A 23,443-nucleotide genomic window follows, 5' to 3' on the forward strand; every position below is an offset into this window, starting at 1 on the left:
CTTACATGGTGCTTTTGGTTTGTTTTGAAGTGTTCAATCTGCACTCCTACACATGCTCAGCTTAGTTGGTATAGAAACACATTCAACTTGTTTGATTTACTTGGTCTTTTGACATGATCAATACAATCATTTGATATGCCTGACTAATTGTGCACCTTGATCAATTTGATTAGGACAGTTAGTCCACTTGGCTTGCTCTACCTACTTAACAAAATTTGTCCGCTTAGCTCAACCACTTTAAATTGTCATTATTTTACTCCACTTGATTGGTCTTCTCGGGTTGCCTATCACGATCTATTGGAATGGCTCGATCCATCTAGCACGACCAACCAATTAACTTGATTGGCCTGTTTGGTCCATTCAGTTTATCCAAGTATTACAATAGAACCATAGAAAAAATAAACTTTCCTTTCTTTTCTATTCATGTGCACCAATTAAATGCCACTGTAACAAACAAAAATATGGGAAGAAGATTCAGAGCAAAGCAGGGTAAATCATGCACAGGTTCTAACTGTTTTACACTGTTTTAAAATCAAATTGAATTGGTTGGTTCAGCGGGTAAAATTTGGACTCAGAGGCCAACCAGTTAGCTTAAAAAAGTGAAACTTTCCTGGTTCCACTCAATGGTTTCATAAGGTATGGCACTTCAGTTTGGAAGAAGCAATGCTCTCTTGTGCCTTTTAAAAGGTCAGTTATCAAGCTAATAGTGACACTTTTGTGCCCCAGCATTAGTTTTACTGTTTTCAAATAATTCTTAATGCTCAAGTGTGGTAAACTTCCCTGGTTCAACTCATGGTTTCATAAGGTATGGCACTTCAGTTTGGCAGAAACAATGCTCTCTTTTCCCTTCCAAAAGGTCAGTTATCAAACTAATTGTGACAGTGTTGTACCCCAGAAGTATGATTGTTTCAGCTGAGCAAATAATTCATTATGCTCAAGTAGCAGTAATAAACTTCCCTGGTTCAACTAATGGTTTCATAAGGTATGGTACTTCAGTTTGGCAGAAGCAATGCTCTCTTTTCCCTTCCAAAAGGTCAGTTATCAAACTAATAGTGACAGTTTTGTGCCCCAGTAGTAGTTTGTCTCTTTCAGCTGATCAAATAATTCTTAATGCTCAAGTGATGATAGATGCTTGCTAAAAATGACTTATATCTTGCTTGCCTTGGTGCATTAAGCAGCTTATTAAAGGTATGAAATTTTGTATGTATCTGTCAAATTGCTTAAACATAGTCAAATCTCCTTGCCTGCTAAGCTCCCTCACTTGTCTTGTGCTATGGCATTTTCCCTGCTTCACTGTCCCTGCGTTCAGATTTGTCACCTAATGAGCAAGGCATCATTTTGCAGGCCTCATGAAACATTCCTTTTTTTTTTTTTTTTTTTACAGAAAGTACCATGTACACTGAAGAGTAGTAGTTAAGAATAAAACACAAATCATATGAAACATTAGAATTGTATCTTTTCCGTTTCTTTTATGAATTGCCCTCCAAGGCTTTTCTTTTAAAAATATGAGCATTTTAGGCCTCTAAAATCTAAAATATTCTTTAAATATGTATTTATTTTCTTAGTGATCAAGGGTTATTGGAGCACAGTGGAGCTCCATTAGTCGAATGGATAAAACATAAAAGTTGGTAGAATCACTTTGTTGGAGCACTTTTACTCTATATATATATATTTAATTTTAAAATTCTATTAATCTATATATTTAATTTAAAAATTTTAAAAATACCAAGATTGGGATTTTAATCCAGGACCCTTTAATTAACCAAATAATGAATAAACAAATCAACATATATAATCTAAAAAATAAAAATGGTTGAGTGCCCATCTATTTTGATTATTTTTTCATTATTATTATTTTTCAATCAAATGAATTTTTATCGTAAGTTTAATATGTAGATGAAACTATAAAAGTAAAAGTAAAAAAAAAAAAAATACAATCCTTCCTAAACTTTGAAAGCTAATATTTTTAACATATGAAGAAACATAAATAAACGATCTCTCTCCTTAGTTTTCAAAGATAAAGGTATATGAAGAACCATGTGATCTCATCAAAATCTGTATTGAAACTCTTACAAACTAATGGGTGCAAATAAAATAAATAGCCTTCCTTCTACTTAAAAAAAAAAATGATAAATCCCAGTCAGTCTCATGGATTCAATCCCTGGGGTGGTCGGTTCGGTTCACGGAAATTTTCCACTGGTCACCAGGGTAAATCGGAAAGCGCATACGATGGCCAATCCAGATGCCCAGCATCCTTTGATTGCATTCTCCATTTGGAAGAAAATTCTGGTAAATATGCCGTAGCTGGGGATCGAACTGCGCGTCCTGGGTCACAACTCGGATATCCTACCGTTGCACCATTACCCCCGGGACGCCTTCCTTCCACTAAAATCGATGGGTGGGTGCTATTCCGAAAAAAAGATTATTGATGATATTTTAAAAAAAATATATTTAAAATAATTATTCTCACAAATTTAATGATAATTTATGTTTTATTATTAATGAAATGATTCAGCAGGCCGCAGCCCAATCTTGTATGGCCCAACCTGGTAATGGAAGGATTATTACAATTTTGCCATTGAATGAAAACCCTAGATTGATTGAATGATAGGGAACGGACCAGCATTTCGTTTACAAATAGCCTCCGCCGCCGCCTTGTTCACGTCCTGACTCTGTGCGCGAGGAAAGCAAGGGGAGAGGATTCATGGTGTCGCTCAAGCTTCAGAAGCGGCTCTCCGCTAGTGTTCTCAAGTGCGGCAGGGGGAAGGTCTGGCTCGATCCCAATGAGGTCAACGAGATCTCCATGGCCAATTCCCGTAAGGACCACAACTCCTTTTCGCTTAGGTTCCATCTTCACCTTGAACTTGATCGATACGAGAGGAAGGTGCCGGCTTTTAGATTTTAATTCAGTTTGCTTGGCCTTGGCTGTAGTTATTGGTTTGCTTGTGGCTGATTCGTTCTTGGTTTTGTTTTCGCCTGAGATCGCCTCATTTCACTTCATTGGTTCATTTATTCGTCGTATACTTGAAACCTGAAGACCTTTTCTTGCGTTGGTTTAGCGGCATATGCCAATATCTTGACATTCTTCAAATATGTTTTAACTTTGTTAAAGATTATTGGTTTTTGGATGGTGAAAAAGTTTTGCGCCTAAATTTTTTGCCTTTAAAATCATGACTATCTGGTATGTTTCTTATATTGCTGTTTTTTTTTTGCTTTCCCGTGAACTTTGACTTGTTTCTAGATCTATGGCTAGTGTATTGTTGTATTTATTATTTTTTATCTGTAATTGAGGCTGGTCTCCATTCAAAAAAATGGAGAGAAAATGAAGGAGAAGAAATGAAGTGAGAGGAATGAGATTATATCACTTCAGAGGATCAAATTAAACGAATGGCAGGGAGCTTCTTCCCTGCCTAATGCAACGGAGGTCAATGCATTAGCACATTAGCCTTTTTGGTTGCTTAGTGACCAGAGCATTAATTATGGAGAATACAAGTGTTCTTTCTTTTAACCCCTTTTAATTCTATGAAATGTTATATGTTTCCCAGCCTTCGTTTTCACATTCTTTCACCCATGCATCGTTAGTTTATGTTAGACCTACATGGACACCAAGCAACATTGAGCAAATTTTCTTGTAATATTAATGATTAATTTCATGGGATATTCAAATGGATTGGTAGGTGGCTTGAATATGTGCGCTGGATTAATAATATTTTCTGGCATCTTACATGATCTCGTAACAATTTGGAAATGCAGGGGAGGAAAATATAGAAAACTTTAGTTATGAGCCAGAACTTTTCATTTTTCTGTAGGAGCGTTGGGACTTAAGTATTTCCTGATGAATTATCATCATAATAAATTTAAATGACAAGCCTTTCAAGGCTAGTTTCTTGTATATCCACTATCACCAAACCCCTTTTTTTCATGCTGCATTATCTATTACGGCAGCTGTAAAAATTGTTTCCAACTTCTATCCCATATCCTTTATCCAACTTTGTCAAATTCATGAGCCAACTTGTTACATGTCCGGGTTTATGAACTGGCACTTTGACCTAGTCAGAAAGGACCTAGACATGGAACTGACCCCTGGCTCTTGTAGACTCGTGATCCAATTCATGCCCTTGTGATTTGTGAATTCTAAGTGGTTTCATGAGTCCATTCAACTCTAGTTGACTTATGTGGCTGTTGAGCCTACTGAAGCTTGTTAAACATTATCTGTCTAGTTTTGTATATTCTGTCTGGCCATGTTGAATAGGCATAACCTCTCACTCAACTTTATTTTTCTTGTTTGCTGTCTTCATCTCACCTTGTTCTACAACAATCCTTTTCTTCTCTTGTTTCGTAATCCTTCAACTTTTCACCATGTTGGCATCTTCTCATCAGCTGCCTCTCTCCTAGTTTGTCCTGTTTTGTCAGTCGCCTAGTATAGTTTTAGCTTCTATTGTATTTCTAAATTTGAAATGGCAGATGCATTGCAGAAATTTTCTTTCTTGCACTATGGTAAGCCTGTGGCATCCGTCTTACTTTCTTCTATACTTAATTGTGATTAACTGCTTCCTCGTCTTTTAGTTGTTTATCACACTGTCTCTTAAGAGTTTTAATTGTTTCTCTGCCTAAATTTTTTAAGCTTACAGTATACATAGTCACATTAAACTCCAGCATGCATCTGTTTTGCACTTTGACTGAAATAATTCTATAAATTACTATGGTTCTATTACTTTTGCACTTTGTAATAATTCTGTAGACAATTATGATTCTATTACTCGAGTTTATCATCTGGTCAAAAAATATTTATACTAGTTTATGTGGGAAACGTGAGACTGACAACCTTGCCTTTATCCATGGCTTACATTTAATTCTTTTGATTTTACTATACCTGTTTGCTTTGACATCACATTCCTTATGGACTATCATCAATTTTCATGTTTAAAACAGTTGAAAATGATGATGGTCCATCAACATAAGGATTTACTTGAGTTTTCAAAGAACCTTTCTGAATTTTCTACATTGGCAAAATGACTTCTAGAGTTTGTCAGGTCGTCATTTAATCTCTACATACTAACACTGTTGAGAAATTTGAAGAGTAGGTAAAATTTTCAGGTGGAAATGAATTTTCCTGCGTGAACATGGTAGAGATTCTCTTATTTTTTATTTTGGTGCTACTAGGACCGGCCAATGCTGATTCAGTTTAGCCTTCATAGCAATTGTCTCTGTTATTTCCAACACATGCTTATTATGGCCACCATCACTATGAAAGAATTTCTGCAAGTAATCTGAAATATGGAAAATCTCAATGGGATTTAATATGAATCCCATCCCATGCGTGTATTGGTTGCACTATGAGAGTTATTGCCAATCAAAGATAATGAAGCTGTGCGAGTGAATACCCATTTGGAATGAGAGATACTCTTTGCATCATTATTTATTATCAAATCATATTATGTCCCAGCTTTTAGGGTCCTGTTTTAGGTCCTTTTTCACCTGGGTTTGGGATTGTCATTATGGTTTTGGAGTCGTTGTTTGCATTAGTGGACAGAATCTGGTTATTTATGATTGAAACATTCACTTTTGAAGTTGTTCAAAATTTATATATTCGCTAAACCAAAGATTTTCAACTGCAGGCCAAAATATTAGGAAGCTTGTGAAAGATGGTTTTATCATAAGGAAGCCAACCAAAATTCATTCACGTTCTCGTGCAAGGAGGGCCTTAGAGGCAAAGAGGAAAGGCCGACACTCTGGATACGGTAATTATCTATATTCTAAAAAATCTCTACTTAACATTCATTTAATGTTTTTTCCCATATTGCAGGTAAGCGCAGGGGTACAAGGGAAGCAAGGCTTCCCACAAAGGTACTTTGGATGCGCAGGATGCGAGTCTTGAGGCGTTTGTTGAAAAAGTACCGTGAATCCAAGAAGATCGACAAGCACATGTACCATGATATGTACATGAAAGTCAAGGGTAATGTATTTAAGAACAAGCGGGTCCTCATGGAAACTATCCACAAATCTAAAGCCGAAAAGGCCAGAGAAGACTTTGGCAGATCAATTTGAAGCTAAGCGGGCCAAGAGCAAGGCTAGCAGAGAAAGGAAGATTGCGAGGAGGGAGGAACGCCTTGCTCAGGTACAATATGATTTCTTTAGGTTTTCTTTCATTACAATTGGTCATGGTCTATTAATTCGTCCATCGTTAAGTTTGATTAAAAAAAAAAGAAGAATGATAAAACTTAACAATTTTTTACTATGTTCTCAGTCCCTTGTATGAAAAACTGCTCCATCTCCCTTGTTTTGCTTACATTTCTGTGTTGATTTTGCGGAAAATAGGGTCCTGCAGATCGCCTCACCGTTGCACCACCTGTTGCCCAAACAGAGTAAGGATACTGTTCTTTGCCTAATTACGTCGAAAACCTACATATTTTATTCATACACTGATGGTGGTTTGCTTTCCATGCAGAGCTCCCAAGAAAGCTAAGAAGTAGAGTATCAGTTTGCAGATTAGGTTCACGGGGACGCTGTAGTTCCTTACCTGCTCTTCAAGCAGTAACATGTCGGGAACAAATTGTTAGAACTTTTTTTTATTTGCTTCGAAAATCCATGTTTTGCTTCGGTGGACTTGAAAACCAATATCTGTTTTGTTTTCTAATGCTGGGATTGAATTTTGGTTGATTGACAGTTTCCTGTGGTTACAGCCTTAATATTTGTACTTCATTTAGAACAAATGCTCCACCTGTTTGTATGTGTGCTGCCTTTTCGATATTTGGAAGGTAAGGCTGGTAGATTTTTGCGGATTTTTTGGAAAATATATATGTATATTTTATTATTTTTAATATTTGGTATAATATAAAATTGTAGTTTAGTAATTTTTGCAGGATTTTAAGTCATTTATCTTAATTCTAGTGGGCTAGGGAGGCTTGGTGTGTTCGGTAGGTTAACTTGAGAAACCCTCTTTTCTTTTTATTGAATTATTAAATGAATATGTATTTTTTAAATTATCATTAAACAGGATATCCTCGCCGTTGTTGTTGATGATCTTACACAATCGTTAGACTATCATATTAATGATATGAATGATATAAAATTAATGTTCTTCCTCTCAACTGTTTATTTGGTAAAAAAAAAGATGATTTAGTTTCCTTTCTTTGTTTATCATGTCTTTTCCTTCGATGATTTTTTTTTTCGTTTTGTAAATTCTTTTTTCTTCCTGTTTTATCTTTCGGAGTAAACAAACTTAGAGTTCACAAAGATTTATCCACATATATTTTAATTTTTAATAATCTTAAATTATTTATAGACGATTACATTTTTTTGTATTTAACTTTTACGGTAAAAAAATAATGAATAATTATATTGGAGAATAATAAACACACTAAATATCATTGCATCTCTATAATCTCTATAGATGATTATAGAGATGCAATGATACACATTTAGGATCATTAAATATTTTTTAATAAAAAATAAATGACAATTTGGCTTTGTATTTTTAAATTACGCATTATACTCTGTATTTTATGATGTTTTTTTTAAAATGTTTTTTTTACCCATTGCAGTTCTAGATCAAAATAATAATAAAAGTTATTATTTTTATTTAAATCGAATCAAAGTGAGTAAAGAAAAAAAATAAAAATTTAATTATTTTATGAAGCACTTTTTGGATACGTTTTATGATATTAAAAATTTTAATTTACGTTAAATTAGCAGCGAGTTAAGTTAAAGCAGACACCGTTTTCAAAATTTTAACCGTTTTTAATTTATTTATTAAATAAAATAATAAATGAAACTTGGAATATATTCTACAAGACCACTTCCAGTTAGGGTTGCATATCCACGGGTGCTGAGATCACAATTAGAGCCGTTGGTTCAGCATCCTGCGGTCAAGATGAAAGAGTAGAGAAGAGACGTGACGACTGGGCACGCTGCGGCGTGAGCCCTAAACATCCACTATAAGTTCAGTTGGCCTCCCAAGATCGCCTTCTCTCTCTTCCTCACGCCGCCACTTCCCTCCTATTCTTTGCGTGAGGTCTCGATCGACTCATCTTTGGCATCATGTTGGTTTATCAGGATCTCCTTTCTGGTATGAGTAAAAATCCACTTTTATTGTCTTTTTTTCCTTTCTTTGGATGCTTCTTTTTCGTTTGATCGTGGTTTTCGTCGAATGGAAGTATGGATCTGGCATAAAAATTGGATCGTTGGGGTTATGCTTCCATAGCTGATGTTTCTTCATTTTTTCCCTTCTTTACCTGCCAATTTTATGTTGCTGCGCCTCTTTCTTATGCTCGTCGAACCATGAATAAGATATTTTTAAATTTCTTTTTTGAGATTAAGGTTCGTTCTGAAGAATTGTGCCTGAATAGCTAATTAGATTGTAAGCAGTGTGGCTGTGGTTGCCGCGTCTTGCAAAATGGTGTAATTCATTGTGACAATAAATTTCTGGAGATTTTTACACCGCTTTGTTTTTGAAACTTATGTTCTGATGCTAAAATCTTACAAAATTGTACTTGGCATAAGGGAATATCTCCATAGATTCTTATTTGACGCCGATCTTAGAGTTTTAACCATACTATAAAATACACTATTTCTTTAATTACAAAAATTTGTTTTTTTATCTTTAGAATGGCTTAAATTTTATTTAAGATTTATTGCAGAACTTGTATTTTTTTTTGTGCTTTATCATGCTTCAACTTGGGGTTGGAGTGACTTCTTTTGAGGAGTAGATCTCCTTCAATACCGCTGCCAATTTTTTTTAAACAATAAATTGCTCTTAGTGTGACAGAGGCTGTAGATAGGGCGTGTCTAATTTCGCCATCATCAATGAAATAACTAAGCTCTCTTGTGTTTTAGGATGTAGGGCAGAACTGAATACATGCATAAGTCCATGTCTTGTATGAGGGTTGATACCTGTGTGCAAAAAAGTTCTATTAATTAATAATGGTATGCAAAAATATGTTTTTTCTTTTTCTAACCTAGGTTTCTAAAGAATCTACTTATACTTGAATGACAAAATTGCAAATAAACATATTATTTTGCATACTTATAATTTCAATTTTCTAAATAGGCAGTTACAAATCAGGAAATCATGCATAGATCAATTGGATTTTTTAATTTTTTAAAAAATAGTAATAAAGTTTTTTTGATTGATAATGTTGCCCTTAACTTGTTATAAAGTTTTGTTAATTTGTTATATTATTTTTGACATTTTGTGATGATAAGAATGGCACTTGAATGTGAAAAAATAGTTAAAATTAGAAAATGTAAAGTGAAGGAGAAAAATTAAATTAAATAATTTTAAAATTACAATAAGACATTTTGGGTATTTAATTTTAACTAAACATCATTGATCTAAGTTTAGTTCAAACTAATGGTTTTTGATGGAATTTTGTAGGTTTAGGGACACGTGCAATATTAAATTTTTTAAAAGTAAATATTCTATTCATTGTTTTAAAAGGTTAAGTATGTATAATGCAACATTGATGTGGTACAGGATACACAAGAGTATAATGCAACATTTCCTTGAGATTTCTACTCCTTGACATCAATAGATATACAGCATTGATGTCGAAGTAGCTGTGGATAGACAATGGAGCATAAGTCAACTTTTCTTCTTTATTGAGGCCTCTTTATGTATATGGTCATCAAAAATGATTGTCATTAGTGCGTTTGTTATCAGAAATATAGGCAACTGCCAAAAGTGGTCATCTATAGGTGCATAATCAATTGCCTAAGTTTGAGCTTGGATAAACATTTTGAATGTGCTGCACGTTGAATGTTTCTTAAGTGTATTAGTCATTAGTTGCAATTTGAGCGGAAGATATAATGATTCTCTTTCCTCTCTATTCTTGTGCGACAATGAACGAACTCATGGGTATGCATGATGTATTCACTCTAAGATTACAAACAATTTATATATTTTCTCCATTGCTTAGCCTATTGAGAGTTCCCCTTGCAATATTCAATTGTTTTTTCATCCATGCACTGATTTCACTAAGAATTAATTTGTTTCTAATGCAGAATCTTATTTTGGGTAGTCAAACCTCTTTGTTTTAGTGTGAATAATTAAGAGAGACAAGTGTATTTATTATTCATCCTCTTGTGCACATCTTATTCTATTTCCTTAAATTGCTGTTTTGTCCCTCTTTCTCAATAATTCTTTGTAATTTTTAATGTTGTCCGATTTCATATCAATTTGCCCCATTTCTCTTTTCGTTGCCTTTAGATATCCTGATTAATTGTCTAAGGATGTTTTTGAATGCTGTTGGTGTCAAATAATGTCTTCTTCATGTTCTTTCACATATGTTTGATATTTGTATAATCAAATGTAATTGTCTTATTTTCTAGGTGATGAGCTTTTGTCTGACTCATTTCCATACAAGGAAATTGAAAATGGGATGCTCTGGGAGGTTGAAGGGAAGGTAATTTATTTCATTCTTATTTGATTTCAATTTTTCTATCATTTGATTTTAAATTAAGTTGATCAATATTTGCACTTAATTTCTATGTTTGTTTTAAATGTTTCCTGTTGTGAACTAGCTTTAATCTTCTACCAATAGTTATTTTACTTTATTTTGCTTGCAATACTGCAATTAGTCTTCTAGTGTTCTTGGAAGATAAGAGTGCAAATATTATTTTCACATGTGCTATTCAGTTTTGAAAATTTTGGATCTATTTGGCAGTGGGTAATCAAAGGAGCCGTTGATGTAGACATTGGTGCAAACCCTTCAGCCGAAGGGGGAGAAGATGAAGGCGTTGATGATAGTGCTGTTAAGGTTGTCGACATAGTCGACACTTTTAGACTTCAGGTCAATGTTTTTTCTCTTTTCCTTCTTAAATAAGCATAAACTATGATCCTTTCCTTTCAAGATTTCAACTATAAATTTCTGTTTCTATCACTTTAAACAGGAACAACCTGCATTTGATAAAAAACAGTTTGTGACCTTCATTAAGCGGTACATCAAGCTGTTAACGCCTAAGCTAGATGGGGAAAAGCAAGAACTGTTCAAGAAACATATTGAAGGAGCCACAAAGTTTCTACTTTCAAAGCTCAAAGATCTGCAATTGTAAGAATTAAATTTTCTTCTATACTCCATTTAGCTGGTAATATTAGTTTTTAATCAAACATATCATTTAGCATAAAGGGCAGTCCAGCACACTAAATTTTTTCAATATGGGATTCCGCAGAAGGATCGATCATATGATCACACTACAAAAAGTGTTTCTGACTACTTTTTTTTTATCCTTTTTGATAGTTTTGTTGGGGAGGGCATGCACGATGATGCGAGTGTTGTTCTTGCATACTACAAGGATGGCGCAGTGGATCCAACCTTCCTATATTTTGCTTATGGATTGAAAGAGATCAAGTGTTAGAAGATGATGCAAGCACCAATGAAATAAGTTTTACTTATTTTTGCTATGAAGAATATTTAAGGTTAAGTATTTGTACTTGTTTGGAGTGGTTCAAGTGCTGCTATGTAAGAGGGTTTTTGCCTAATTATCAAATTTATGAACAAACTGCTCATGTTTCTTTTCTCTGCTTCTTTTAATTGAAAAAACAATGTGACTTGTTATGTCAGCAGAGATTTGGACTCTTTTTTTTTTTTAATGAAACTTGCTCTTAATTTTACATAGCCACCCTCTATTTCTTTGGGAGGATGAAAAAAAAATTACAGCAAGACTTTCATTGTGGATTTTTTTTAAAATTATTTCATAAAAAAGATGAATTATATTTCTTTCTCTTATTTATTTTCCAATTAGTTGTAAATTATTTTAAAATATGTTTTTCATGGACGGAAGATAACTTTCCCTCTTCCTTTATTTTTCTCCTAACGTGCTCGTAATTGCGTCGCCTTGCGCGGGCTCTATGTGCAGCTGTTGTTGAGGTAATGTCTTTACTGTAATTTTTTATTGTAATTTTTTAATTTACCTCCTCGTATGATCGTAAGAGGGGCTGTTGAGGTAGTGAATTTCATCTTTTAACTGAAGTAATAAACTGAGCAAATAGTAAGTGGTTTGGGCTTGACTCTGTTGATTTTTTCTTAGGTTTCATATGGGTTGATGATAATGAAATTAAATAATTCTAAATGATTCAAATTGAGTTTGAAAATAGTTCATTTAAAGATTAAATGAGTTTAGTCTGAAATTCAACTTGTTAATATATAATTAGATAAATAAGTGAACATGATCGTGAGCCTTTAAATGAACATGTTCATGAACTCACTAATCAAATACTGTTAAGTTTGACTTTGATTTGATAATATTTTTGAGTTTGAAATCAAGATTGAGTTCGACTCGCTAAGTCCACGAGTTTATTAAAATATTCACTTTCGTTTTAAATTTTAGAAGGTAAAAAAACTTTTTAAATCTGCGGATCAATCCAAGTCCACTGCGAGTTGACTTACACAAGTCGCGGACTCAAACAAGTAAATTTATTTTAAAATGAGATGATAAAATATTAATTTAATTTATTTAAATTATTTGATGGGGCGAACTTATCTAACTGCCTAATCTAAATTGATTGCTGTAAAAGTGGAGGAAGAGGTGCACAACTAAAAAATAAAGTGTACGAATCTTTATTTTTAGTCGCTCATTGAGGAGGCAGGTGAAGCTTCTCAAGCTTCTGGAGAAACATAGAGAGGAAGATAGAGCTTCTCATAGACATCTTACCATGTTTAGAAGAAAAAAGACAAATCTTCCATTGCTATAACAAAGGATCGCGGTGATTCAAAGGAGTTACAATTTTATCATTTTTGCCAAATTTTATGAAGACATATCTATAGATTTTTTTTTTAATTAAAATGAATGAATTTGATCCATATATTAATTTCGAGTAAAACTACTAAGTGGGTATTTTTGGAGTTTATATATTCATAAAAAATTTGAGAAAATTGATTAGGGTATTTTGGAAATGAGGGATATGAAAAAAAAAGAAATATAAAATCCATGAAAAACTTTTGAGAATTTTATCCAAAAATCCACAACACAACTGACGAGATTTTCTCCAGTTACAACACAAGTATATCTATATCTTGCTTATTACATAAAACAAAGAAAGACTCTTAAATAAATAAATAAATATATATAAAAAGCAAAACAAAAAACATGATGAAGTTGAAAATACTTGTGATCGCACTCAATTGAAAGTTAATCATAGGTCAAATGAAAGTTTAATCATAGGTCAAATGCTTGATCTTTGGCAATTCTGATCCACATTCAAGTCCTAACTTGAACAACTAATTCTATTGCTGTTTAACATACTTATTCGATAACATTATCGATGCAAAATTAGTATTAGCCCGTAAGATCAAAACAAAGTTTCAGTCTGAGTGTCAAGGACAAAGTATACATTCGATCGATATCTTATTGCAGAAGGCTCATCTACTCACTGTAAATGCTGTCTGGAGCCTCAGCTTCTACTGGCACGAAAAAACACATACAGAAAATATGATAGGTCACACCGAGATAGCGAGGCATTGTTCTTCAAGACCATTGCAGCCAAAAGATAACTTGTTCATGAAGATCTGGGTCGAATTTATCGAATCTTATGTTAAGCATGCGAAGAGATTCAAAAAAAAGTTGGCAGTTCTAGCCGCTAACTATTGCTGTGGTTTTTCTTTCCGTCTTCTGGAGGCAGTGACATAAATTGTATAATTTGCTGAACATGTTCAACGTCAACTCCATATCGTTTGGCGATGTCCTGGACATCCATTTTACCTGGGTGGTCCTCAGATTTACCCTGATGCAAAAGGATCATTTGACGAACATGCTCGATAGAGAGTGTCCCAGGGGGTAATGGTTTCTGTTCACTGGCACCTGGCTCTGCTCTTGAACTCCGAAGCTTTGGCAATGATCTAGTATATCTTTCACGCACGATAGCCTACGATCAATGATTGAATTAGAGGAACAATTTAACCAAATCAAAGGATGCATACTAATTAGTATCGCATCACAATTATAGTCTCATGCAGAAATTTTGTTAGTGATTATGACATTGGTTAACACACCAATTTGTGGGGGTGGGGGTGGGGTGGGGAACTGATGGATGAGATGCTCAGTGAAATAAAACAGGAAATTGAACCGAAATGGTTACATTCTGCTCAAATGTTTACAGGAATTGGTCTTGGAACTACTACAGCTCAATTGTGAGATTGAACCTGTGACATGGCACAAGGGTTTGATTTCCTCCACTGGGGACGGGAAAAAACCGAGATACCTTAGTCCTAAAAGGGATCTTCCTCATGTAGCTGGATTAGAGATTTTGATATGGAAACTAAAAATCATAGTAATAAAATAAAATAAAAAACAAACAAACTGTGAGTAGAACTACTCACCATTAAACTGCCTTAATTATTAGATACAACGATCTTTTTAGGTGATAAACAGTAGAACTACTCACCAAAAATAGAACAACCCACTACATTCAGACTATCATGTATGATTATAGCAAAATTAACATGTTGTCTTAGGCTTATTATTTAGGATCCAACTATACTCTTAATCATTCTCTCTAAAGACTAAAATTCTCTTTAAACCTTCCCTATGTTCCTAAGATATTTTCTTAGTCATTCAAACATTAATCAATAATTTAATTAATGAAATTATATCTATATCAACTCTTTTAAAAAGCAATATCATCCAAACTAAAATTTTCCATGACATTTTCTTAAAAGCTTCTTTAACCTCTTTGTAATATTACTAAATCTAACATTAGGAAAAGTGTACATTGATTCTCAAACTTACCATATTTTCAATATTTAAACATAAATGAAAAATGATAGTGGTGAAATATCTCATAATGACTAGAGTTTACTTAGTTAATGATGAAGCCACTAGCTGCACCCTGATGTTGGCAGAGGTATGAAGAGAAAGATGTCACAGAATTGGCAAGGGATTACCAAGTAGGATGCAGTGGTTATGAAGAAGAAGAGGAATTGGGATAAAAGATGGAGTAAAAACTAAAAAGTAAGAGGATAAGAACAGGACACTTGGAGAATGGGATGTGATGTAAAAAGGGAGACTTGAATGATGGAGAGAGGAACAGATCACAAAAATGATAGGAGAGAAGAAGGATAAGAGAGCAGAGAAGATGAAGGGGAAAGAATACAAGTAGAAGTCTAAGTAGGAGACAAGGGAAAGAGATAGTTAAGTGAAACGGAGTGCAGAAGAATAATACGAGGGAGAGGGACAGGAGTAGGAATAGAAGAAGAGGGAGAAAAGTGAAGAAGCAAAAGTTTGATTCTAATACCAAACAGATGCAGGTATGAGAGAGGCAGAGTGGAAGGTCTTCAAATTATGACCACAATTAGTTAACTAAAAAATTAGATAGGAGGCTTCTTAAAGACAGTAAAAAATGGAAATTATCCACTAAAATGGGAACTAGCTTGAGTACAAAAATGCAAAAACATTCCTAAAATCCCCCCTGCATCATTTCCAAAAGGAAGGAATAAATCCACAATCAAACTGGAAGATGATGCTTGGCTTTGTTTCGAAAATGATAAAGAAATGATGATATATAATCCAGGAGAATAGGAGAGAAGGGCAAGGAGGTTTTCCTTATTCCTTCTTTCCCTTGAAAATGACTGCAACTAAAACGAGGTGCAAAATAGAGGAAACAAAAAATGGTCAACTCATAGTGGAGTTTATCAACTTTTGCTTCGTGATAAACAATGAAAAGTAAAGGGCGAACAGCCAATTCATCATTTTTCTTAACTTTTCCCCACCACATTTCTTATCCTTTCAACTTCCAAGTAAATAGTATTACGAACAGTCTACTATTGCTAAGCCTTTTCCATGATATAGAAGATTTTGGATTATAGAATACTAAAATTAGCTGTAGAACCATGCCAGACTAATAAAATACTCCAAGAGCCCAATGAAAACGTTCCACAGAATTTTGTATGAAGAAAATGACAAGGAGTTTACAAGAGTTCATACCTTTGAATAAGTTCATACAATCTCAACCAATTTTATCTTAATTGATCATCAAATAACTGCACCTAACTACCCTTAGACACCAATATTTTTTATTTTTTCCGTTATAGTAATGCTACACGTCCAACAATTATAGGGAAATTATTTGTTACTTCCCTAAAGATTATCATAAACTTTTTTAAGTCAATAAAAATCTTATAAAATCCTTTACCTCAATAATTTCCATTAATTGTCAACACTTTTGGTACTTCACAATTCAAAAATTCATTGAACATTGCCTGAAAGTCCACGATGGCTGGCAACCAACGTGCAACCCTCGCCTTTTTCAATCCGACTTGGGACCAGCTTTGATGGGTTTTTACTTCACAATTCAAAAATAACAATTAAAAACTACACATGCTAAAATGGACGTTGACTATAAATTTATAACTATGATTTAGCATATATGATGGAATTAAAAAGGTAGGCATAGTAATGCAAAAAAGCATGCATAGGAGTCTTGAAAGCGAGCCAATCCATGTACTGGTAAATTAAAACTTAATAAAAGAAAACTCATATCAACCAGTACTAGAGAAATGATCAGGCATTGATCAACAAATAAATGTTGAAAAAAAAATGAAAACCTTTGTTAATGAAGAAACAGATATACTAAAATTCTTTAGAAAATTTCCTTAACAAATCAGTTAGATGCATCAGAAACAAAATGGAGTATAGTTGTTATTAGTAACTCAAAACACATTGTTCTTTCCTTCAATCAAAGTGACAGTTAAATGCAATAAGTAATATATTCTTGAAGATTCATAAGTATCTATGCCTCAGGGATTAGACAAGAATATAAAATTTTCTCACTGCAATATGACAGCATGGAATACTACATAATTGACAAATAAGAAACTAATATTTGGGAAATATCATAAGCTACATGTCATATAATATTTACCAAAAGTACATCGTGTAGAAAGAACTCCTATTCCTAAACAATTGAAGATACTAATTATTGTCAGTGAGGTGCTCATGACTGGAATTTTCTCTCAACAAGGAATACAAAAAAGACAACTATATATCATTCTATATAGTTACAACTTTTTGTACACACCAAAATGTAACATTTTTTTTTTAAAAATCATGCATTGAATATTACATTACTAACAGATAGATCCTAAATATTTTGATTTGATGTTCATTGTTGCAATATTATGAGGTGTAGATTTAAGTTTTATTCAGATGCACACCACAGTTACAACGATCAAACATTTCAACAATCATGCATTATGGTTCCATCTAAGCACTAAGAACACTGCATATGGCTATGAGAAGGTCCTGATTTGTGGGCACAACACAAAATGAGAGCAACATGACAAAAGCAACGTTAGATAGCCATATTCAATTGGTACAAGCCCCAGGTATGCATGCATATACAACAGAAATATATATATTTAAAACACATGAACATATTTAATTTCTCACCTCGCCCATTACCAGTTTCCCTACTGGCCTAGACCTTATCCTTCCCGCCATTTGTTTAAGCATATCATCATAATTTGGATCCCTTTCTTCGAGGACATTACTCTCATGTTTCACTGTGGCAGTGAACTCTGTGAAAACAAAGGTACATGGCAATTAAAATGGTTTGATTGCATATATTAATTTAGCAAACAAGAAAATTGGTTTTAGAAACAATAGTAATTCACAAGACAACTCTACATAGTACTAGGAACATTCAACACGGGATAATATAACACCTCTGAGTTCCAAAAGAATCATAAAGTTAAGTTTTCAGTACAAGGATAAAGTTCAAGTAAATCAAACAAGCACAAATACAATGTCAAAGGAATTTAAACAGACAAGACTAGTGTTCCTATACTTGCAATAACGACATGATTGATAAGACTCCAATTCTCAAGCATGCTTCATAACTGCCATGGCAGGGTTTCAGTGAAATCAGAAGTGAGCATCAGGGAATCAAAGTTCTTTGTCAGTACTGAAAACAAAATATAAGAGAGAAAATTTAAAAGTAAAGCATGGAATGACAATTAGGCATCTATAATGCATCCTCTCGTAAGGGCAGCCATTAACTAGGTAAAGGAAGTATACATCTGATTTCACAAGAAAACAAAGGAATAAAATACAGGCACACATGCACTAGAATCCAGGCTGCAATCCTACATTTCATTTTGTCAATTTCCTTTAGTTTCTCAAGGATGCTAGATGAAAAGCATCACATATGGAGGGCAAAAATTTACTGATCATGAAATCTAGTATAACTCTATTTCAGTTTTCTCAAATTATTAAAAGTAACTTACGGAGAAAAAGATTTCAGGGCCTTCGCCAATTTTGGTGAGAATGGTGCAGCACAACCATGAGGGCCCATAGTTGTATATGAGAAAACTAGAGATTCCTATTCAGTGGAATATATAACAGATTTGCCCTCCTAATTCATTTTCTTAATATGTTCATTTTGAAAAAAAAAAAAGGAAAAAGAACTTTAAAAAAAACCATGTTCATTATAATGATTATTTGTGAGTTCGCTATTGTAGTAACCAACAATATAGACTTCCTCTGAAAATTAAAAGAGATTGTAGAAATGGAATTGAAGCACAATAAAGATGCAAAGAGGAATTAACAACAAAATTGATATTTCATACTAAGTAGAATGAAAGCCACCGAGCCCTTCCTAGTTAGTTCATAGATCTTGAATGGAAAATGTATGCTATCAATCACTATCAGGGCAATTCTTTTTGAGCTTCCGTATGAAAATAAAAAGAAAACCCAAGTTTCGTTCGTTTTCCTACGAGAAGAAAAGTTAATGGATAACAAGGTCATAGGACAAACGATAACAGGAAAGCTACTTCATTTCTGCATCTAAAAAATAAGGGGAAAAGAAACAAAAACACAAGTCGATAAATATCATATGTATGAGGGAGAAATGGGCACCGGATACCTGCATCAGGAACTCCGAGGTGATCTGGGGCATCTGTGGACGAGGTAGCAGGCGGAGGCGGTTCAGCAGCGGCGGAAGGACGCGCAGGTCTCTGCGTCGGAGGCAGCGGCGGGTCGACCCGGCTGGGCCGCACCCTTCCGGTAGCACGCCGCAGGGCCTGCCCCATTCCACCTTATCCTCGTTTCTTCTTCTTCTTCTTCTTCCGATCTCTCTAGTGACACCAACAGAAGAGGCTGCAGCACCAGCGCCGTTGCAGTTGCAGGCGCCTTCACAAGCGGTGAGGATTCGGGAACCGAAGGACCTCCCCTCCGACAGATTGTGAGAAGAAAATTGACCCAAATTGAATCGAATAGGTCGGGTTAGGTTTAGCGAATTATTCGATTTGCTCCCTGTACATTTTCATTTGTTTTTTCACATTATCCCCTACAGTTTAGAAAATTTATAAAAACTTGAATTTGTGTTATCTTTAACATTTCATTTCGTTGCATTTCATTTCACTCATGTTAATTTGGGCTCAACATGCATATGATGATTTACGTTTAATTTCATTCTTAATTTTAAATGAAATTTTTTGTTTAAGTAGTAGAATCTTTTTTGCAAAAGAGAGAGAGAGGTTGATAGAGATTTTTTATATAAAATGCAAGTAAATAGATTGAAATGAAAGAAAATGTCAGCTGTTCTTTGTGATATCTATAAAATTTAATTGAAAATTTATAAAATAACGGTTAGACTTTTAAACATGCTATATTATTTATATAGAGTTGAATATTAGATTATGAATCAAGTACACAAGTAAAATATGAGAGCAATAGAGATGATGATATTTAGGTGGATGTATGGATATCTGATGATGGACAAGATAATAAATGAAAATATTAGAGAGAAAATTATGATTTTATGTATTGAGAAAAAACTTCGATAGATATGTTTAAGATGATACGAATATATAATTAGATAATTGATATATGCCCCAATTAAATGATATGAGCTCGATAAATATATACTTTAACAAGGAAGAGGGAGATCAAAGAAGACTTGATTAGTAATTGATAAATTAAAAAAATTAATTTAAATATAGATAAGTATATATATAATAGAGGATTGAGTCCAGGACATAAAAAAATTTATATAACCAACTAATCTAATGAGATAAAGATTTGATTATTATATCGTTATATGTATAGTGAGAAGTCATATTCGAAGGCCTAGATCGCTTGTCCCACTTGACTAAGTACAATCATCTTGTAGTATTTGAATGCCCCCATAAGAAAAATGGATTGAGCTTATCTAGTTCCTTGTATGTGGAGCCCAAAAGGAGAAAAAAAAATCATAATGTAAATGTAATACTTAGGACCTACTTACCTATACTTAGGACCTACTTACCTATATGAATGTGGCATTCACAAGATGGATGATAGATTGTATATGAGTTAGGCTTATGATGTGCTGCACCATAGGGTGATAACGAAATTTTCTTCTTGTAATGTGACCGATTCTATAAAAAATAATACGCATAAGATGATTCATCAAGAATTACTTCGACAAAACTCCTCCGATGTTTAAATTAGACTCCAAAAACAGATAATAATAAAATAAATAAGATAGCAAAAAAATATCATACCCCTTGACATTGGTATCATTATTTTATAAGGGTAGAAGAGAGGTGAAAAGTCTTTTTTCAAAAGACGCACCTCTTCCATCCCTTTATAATTGTCACTATCGTAAGTCTTCGGCTCCAGGTGTACTTGGACTCTCGAGTACTCAAGCAGTCGGGGATTTGGTCACTCGAATGCTAGGGCGATCAACGCTCGACTGCACCTAGACGTTCAAGAGCGTAATCCATTCGGGCTCAGGATTAAGCCATGCAAGCGTGTCTTGCTTACTTGATATAGGTTGGATACAAATGGTGTCGGCCTACTTATCACTATTTAGATGGACCGAGCTTATCTAATCCTTCTATGAGTTGCACAAGGAGGCCTGCTAACATGGAGAGATTTCGACTTCTTACGCCCCGATAGTTGTAGCCAGACATGTGATGGTGTTGTAGAGGACCCACTACATGCTCTTAGGGATTGTATGGTGGCTTCAAATTAAATACCTGCATAGATCCTCCAATATGCATATATAGGATCATAAATATTAGCGACTAAATAGCTGAGACAATCTCTCCATCTATATTTATGCTCTGTTTATTTGGAGGCGTCGATCAAGAAGAGAAAGAAATTCATGAGTTAAATTTGATCAGCGGATGAATTAAAATCCATCTGTTCATACTTTTTTCAAGAGTAAATAGAAGAAAGTGGATTGATTCATGTGGAATCCATCCTTTATAGGATCCGCGTTCTGAAGTAAACAAGGCCTTAGTATCGTAAACGAATCTATCATTGCCATATGGTTTACTTATATACTTGTAATCGCCATTAGTAAATTGAGTAAAGACTTTCAAACTAACTCCTATTCTAATAATTATATTTTCGAGACTAAATCTGCTTTTGTATTATTCGAGTTCTTTTGATAATTTTTATAAGTTAGTAGGTTTTTTTATAATTATTTTTATTCTAGTAAAATATAATTCCAAGTAAATGTAAATCTCATTTATGATTTTAGAAAGTATCGGTTAAATCGAATAAATCGATCAAATTTAAAAATTTAATTTAATTATTTTAAATTTTAATTTTTTTTTAAAAATCAATTAATTTGATTCTATTTTGATTTTAAAATTTCTTATTAAGTTACATTGAATAAATCGAATAAACTTAATTAATGAAAATAAAAAAATTTATAAATTTTTAAATAAGTTAACTTATAAATACCTAACTAATTGATAAATTTTTTATAATAATTAAAAATTTTAATTATTTTAATTTTTTATCGAATTAATCGATATTTTATCAATTTAATTACGATCTGATTTTTTTATAATTGTTCAAATGACAAGTAAAATTAAATGAATATTTTTTCTTTTTTTATATTCTTTTCACCTTTCTTTTTATATAATAAAATAAATTACTACTACCACTTGCCAATTCTCGCATTGACGTTACTGGCGTAAACACTCGAAACGCTTCTTCGAGTTATTTATCTCCATGAATATTTAACGATGCCGTCTGCTCATTAACGTCTCGATTACTAATATACCCTCACAGTCGATCGTATAATTACAATTATAATTTATATGAAATAAAAAAAAAACAGTGTACTCAAGTCTCAACTCAGGTGAGTGGCATTTTGGTAAATTATGGAAACTTAGAGGGTCCTTTTCATACCCATAGATTCTAATGGCAGTTTACCGTTTGAGAACGTTAAGTTTTCTGGCGGGCACTAAACCAGCAGCTTCCTATGGAAAGCAGCAGACTATAAATCCCTCACCTCCCTCCTCCTTCCTCCTCATCTCTTCTTCATCTCGTCGATGGCAGAGAAACGCGACGACGATCTGCCGAGCGACTTAGAAGGTGCTCTGCTCGACAAGTTCCATTCTTGCTGAGGCTTGCGCTCCTCATTGATCTCGTCCTTCTTCTTTTGTTTTGGTTGTGCTCAGATGAGATACGGAAGCTGTATTTGGATGAGAGAGGATCGCAGCTGCCGCCGCCACCGCCCCCGGCGCTGGAGCCGACGGAGGAGGCCGCCTACCCTGAGAGTGGGCCGGCGAACTGCGGCTTCTACATGCGCACCGGAACCTGCCGCTACGGCTCCTCCTGCCGCTACCATCATCCTCCCGATCGCTTCGCGGTAAGTTTCCTCTTCTTTGTGCTTCCTTTTGTGGAATCCGACTGATCATCAATCTTGAAGCTTTATCAGGCGATAGCAGCAAGAAGAGGCCCCGTGGCACGCAAAATCCGACCTCCATGCAGGGTATTTCAGCAGCAGATTGAAAACTTTAAGCCTCTTTTTCTTTTCTTTTTTCTTTTATTGTATCGATCGACAGATACCAGTTTTCCTTGTTCTTTCCAGTTCTTTGCCACTGCCAAGACTTGTAAACATGGCGACGCATGCACATTTGAACACACAGGGCAACACAGACTTGAACGTTCGACACCTACTAACAAATATGGATTCCCTCTGCGTGTTGTCAGTCTTCTCTTCCCTTATTTTCTTTCAGAATTAATCCAAATCATGAACAAGCTGAAATTACTCTCTCTTCTTGAATATTTTCAGGGCAAAAAAGAGTGTTCCTTCTATATGAGGACAGGGCAGTGTAAGTTTGGAAGAGCCTGTAAATTCAACCACCCAGAAGAGTATGCTTCTAGATTCGCATCACCATTCTCCTCCAGCTCGTCTTCTTCTTCTTCCAGAATTCTTCAGTCCTCTCTACTGCCTCAGGCATTCATGCAGACCTCTTTTCCCGCCATGCAAAATCTTGGACTGAACAGTTTTATGGTCTGTAGTAGTGCTTCCTATTAATTATTTCCTTGATTCCATGTTTGTTCATGATGTGACGATGCTTTCATGTTCAGGCCAGCAACTTAAATGCTTCGGTATCGATTCGATCCTCGCTCCCTCCTCCTCCTCCTCCACAGCACATTGCTCTTCAGGCACATTCACAATTTGGTTCAGGGCTGCCCTTCGCTACCTATACTGTTCCTACAC

The 23,443-nt window shown here is 34.4% G+C and overlaps 2 protein-coding genes and 1 pseudogene across 2 annotated transcripts; 2 read left to right on the forward strand and 1 right to left on the reverse strand.

Annotated features, from left to right (window-relative positions):
• Window positions 1-2,645: 2,645 nt before the first annotated feature.
• On the forward strand, window positions 2,646-6,689 carry LOC141819810 (large ribosomal subunit protein eL19y-like; annotated as a pseudogene).
• A 1,271-nt stretch (window positions 6,690-7,960) lies between these two features.
• Window positions 7,961-11,560, forward strand: LOC141819790 (translationally-controlled tumor protein homolog). The gene is made up of 5 exons (XM_074707045.1): window positions 7,961-8,068; window positions 10,330-10,403; window positions 10,665-10,790; window positions 10,891-11,048; window positions 11,238-11,560. Exons 1-5 carry the CDS (start codon window positions 8,041-8,043, stop codon window positions 11,353-11,355), a joined length of 504 nt encoding a protein of 167 aa, XP_074563146.1. The 5' UTR covers window positions 7,961-8,040; the 3' UTR covers window positions 11,356-11,560.
• Window positions 11,561-13,239: 1,679 nt separating this feature from the next.
• On the reverse strand, window positions 13,240-19,157 carry LOC141819822 (uncharacterized). Its single transcript, XM_074707080.1, has 3 exons — window positions 18,857-19,157; window positions 17,383-17,510; window positions 13,240-13,861 (listed from the first exon to the last, which is right to left on the reverse strand). The coding sequence occupies exons 1-3, from the start codon at window positions 19,020-19,022 to the stop codon at window positions 13,577-13,579; spliced, it is 579 nt and encodes a 192-aa protein (XP_074563181.1). The 5' UTR covers window positions 19,023-19,157; the 3' UTR covers window positions 13,240-13,576.
• Between the last annotated feature and the right edge of the window lie 4,286 nt (window positions 19,158-23,443).

The sequence above is a fragment of the Curcuma longa genome, unplaced genomic scaffold (genome assembly GCF_044706935.1).
Source record: "Curcuma longa cultivar G26 ecotype Majalengka, Jawa Barat unplaced genomic scaffold, ITB_CL_G26_1.1 utg18532_np1212_1030455_RagTag, whole genome shotgun sequence".
NCBI lineage: Eukaryota > Viridiplantae > Streptophyta > Magnoliopsida > Zingiberales > Zingiberaceae > Curcuma > Curcuma longa.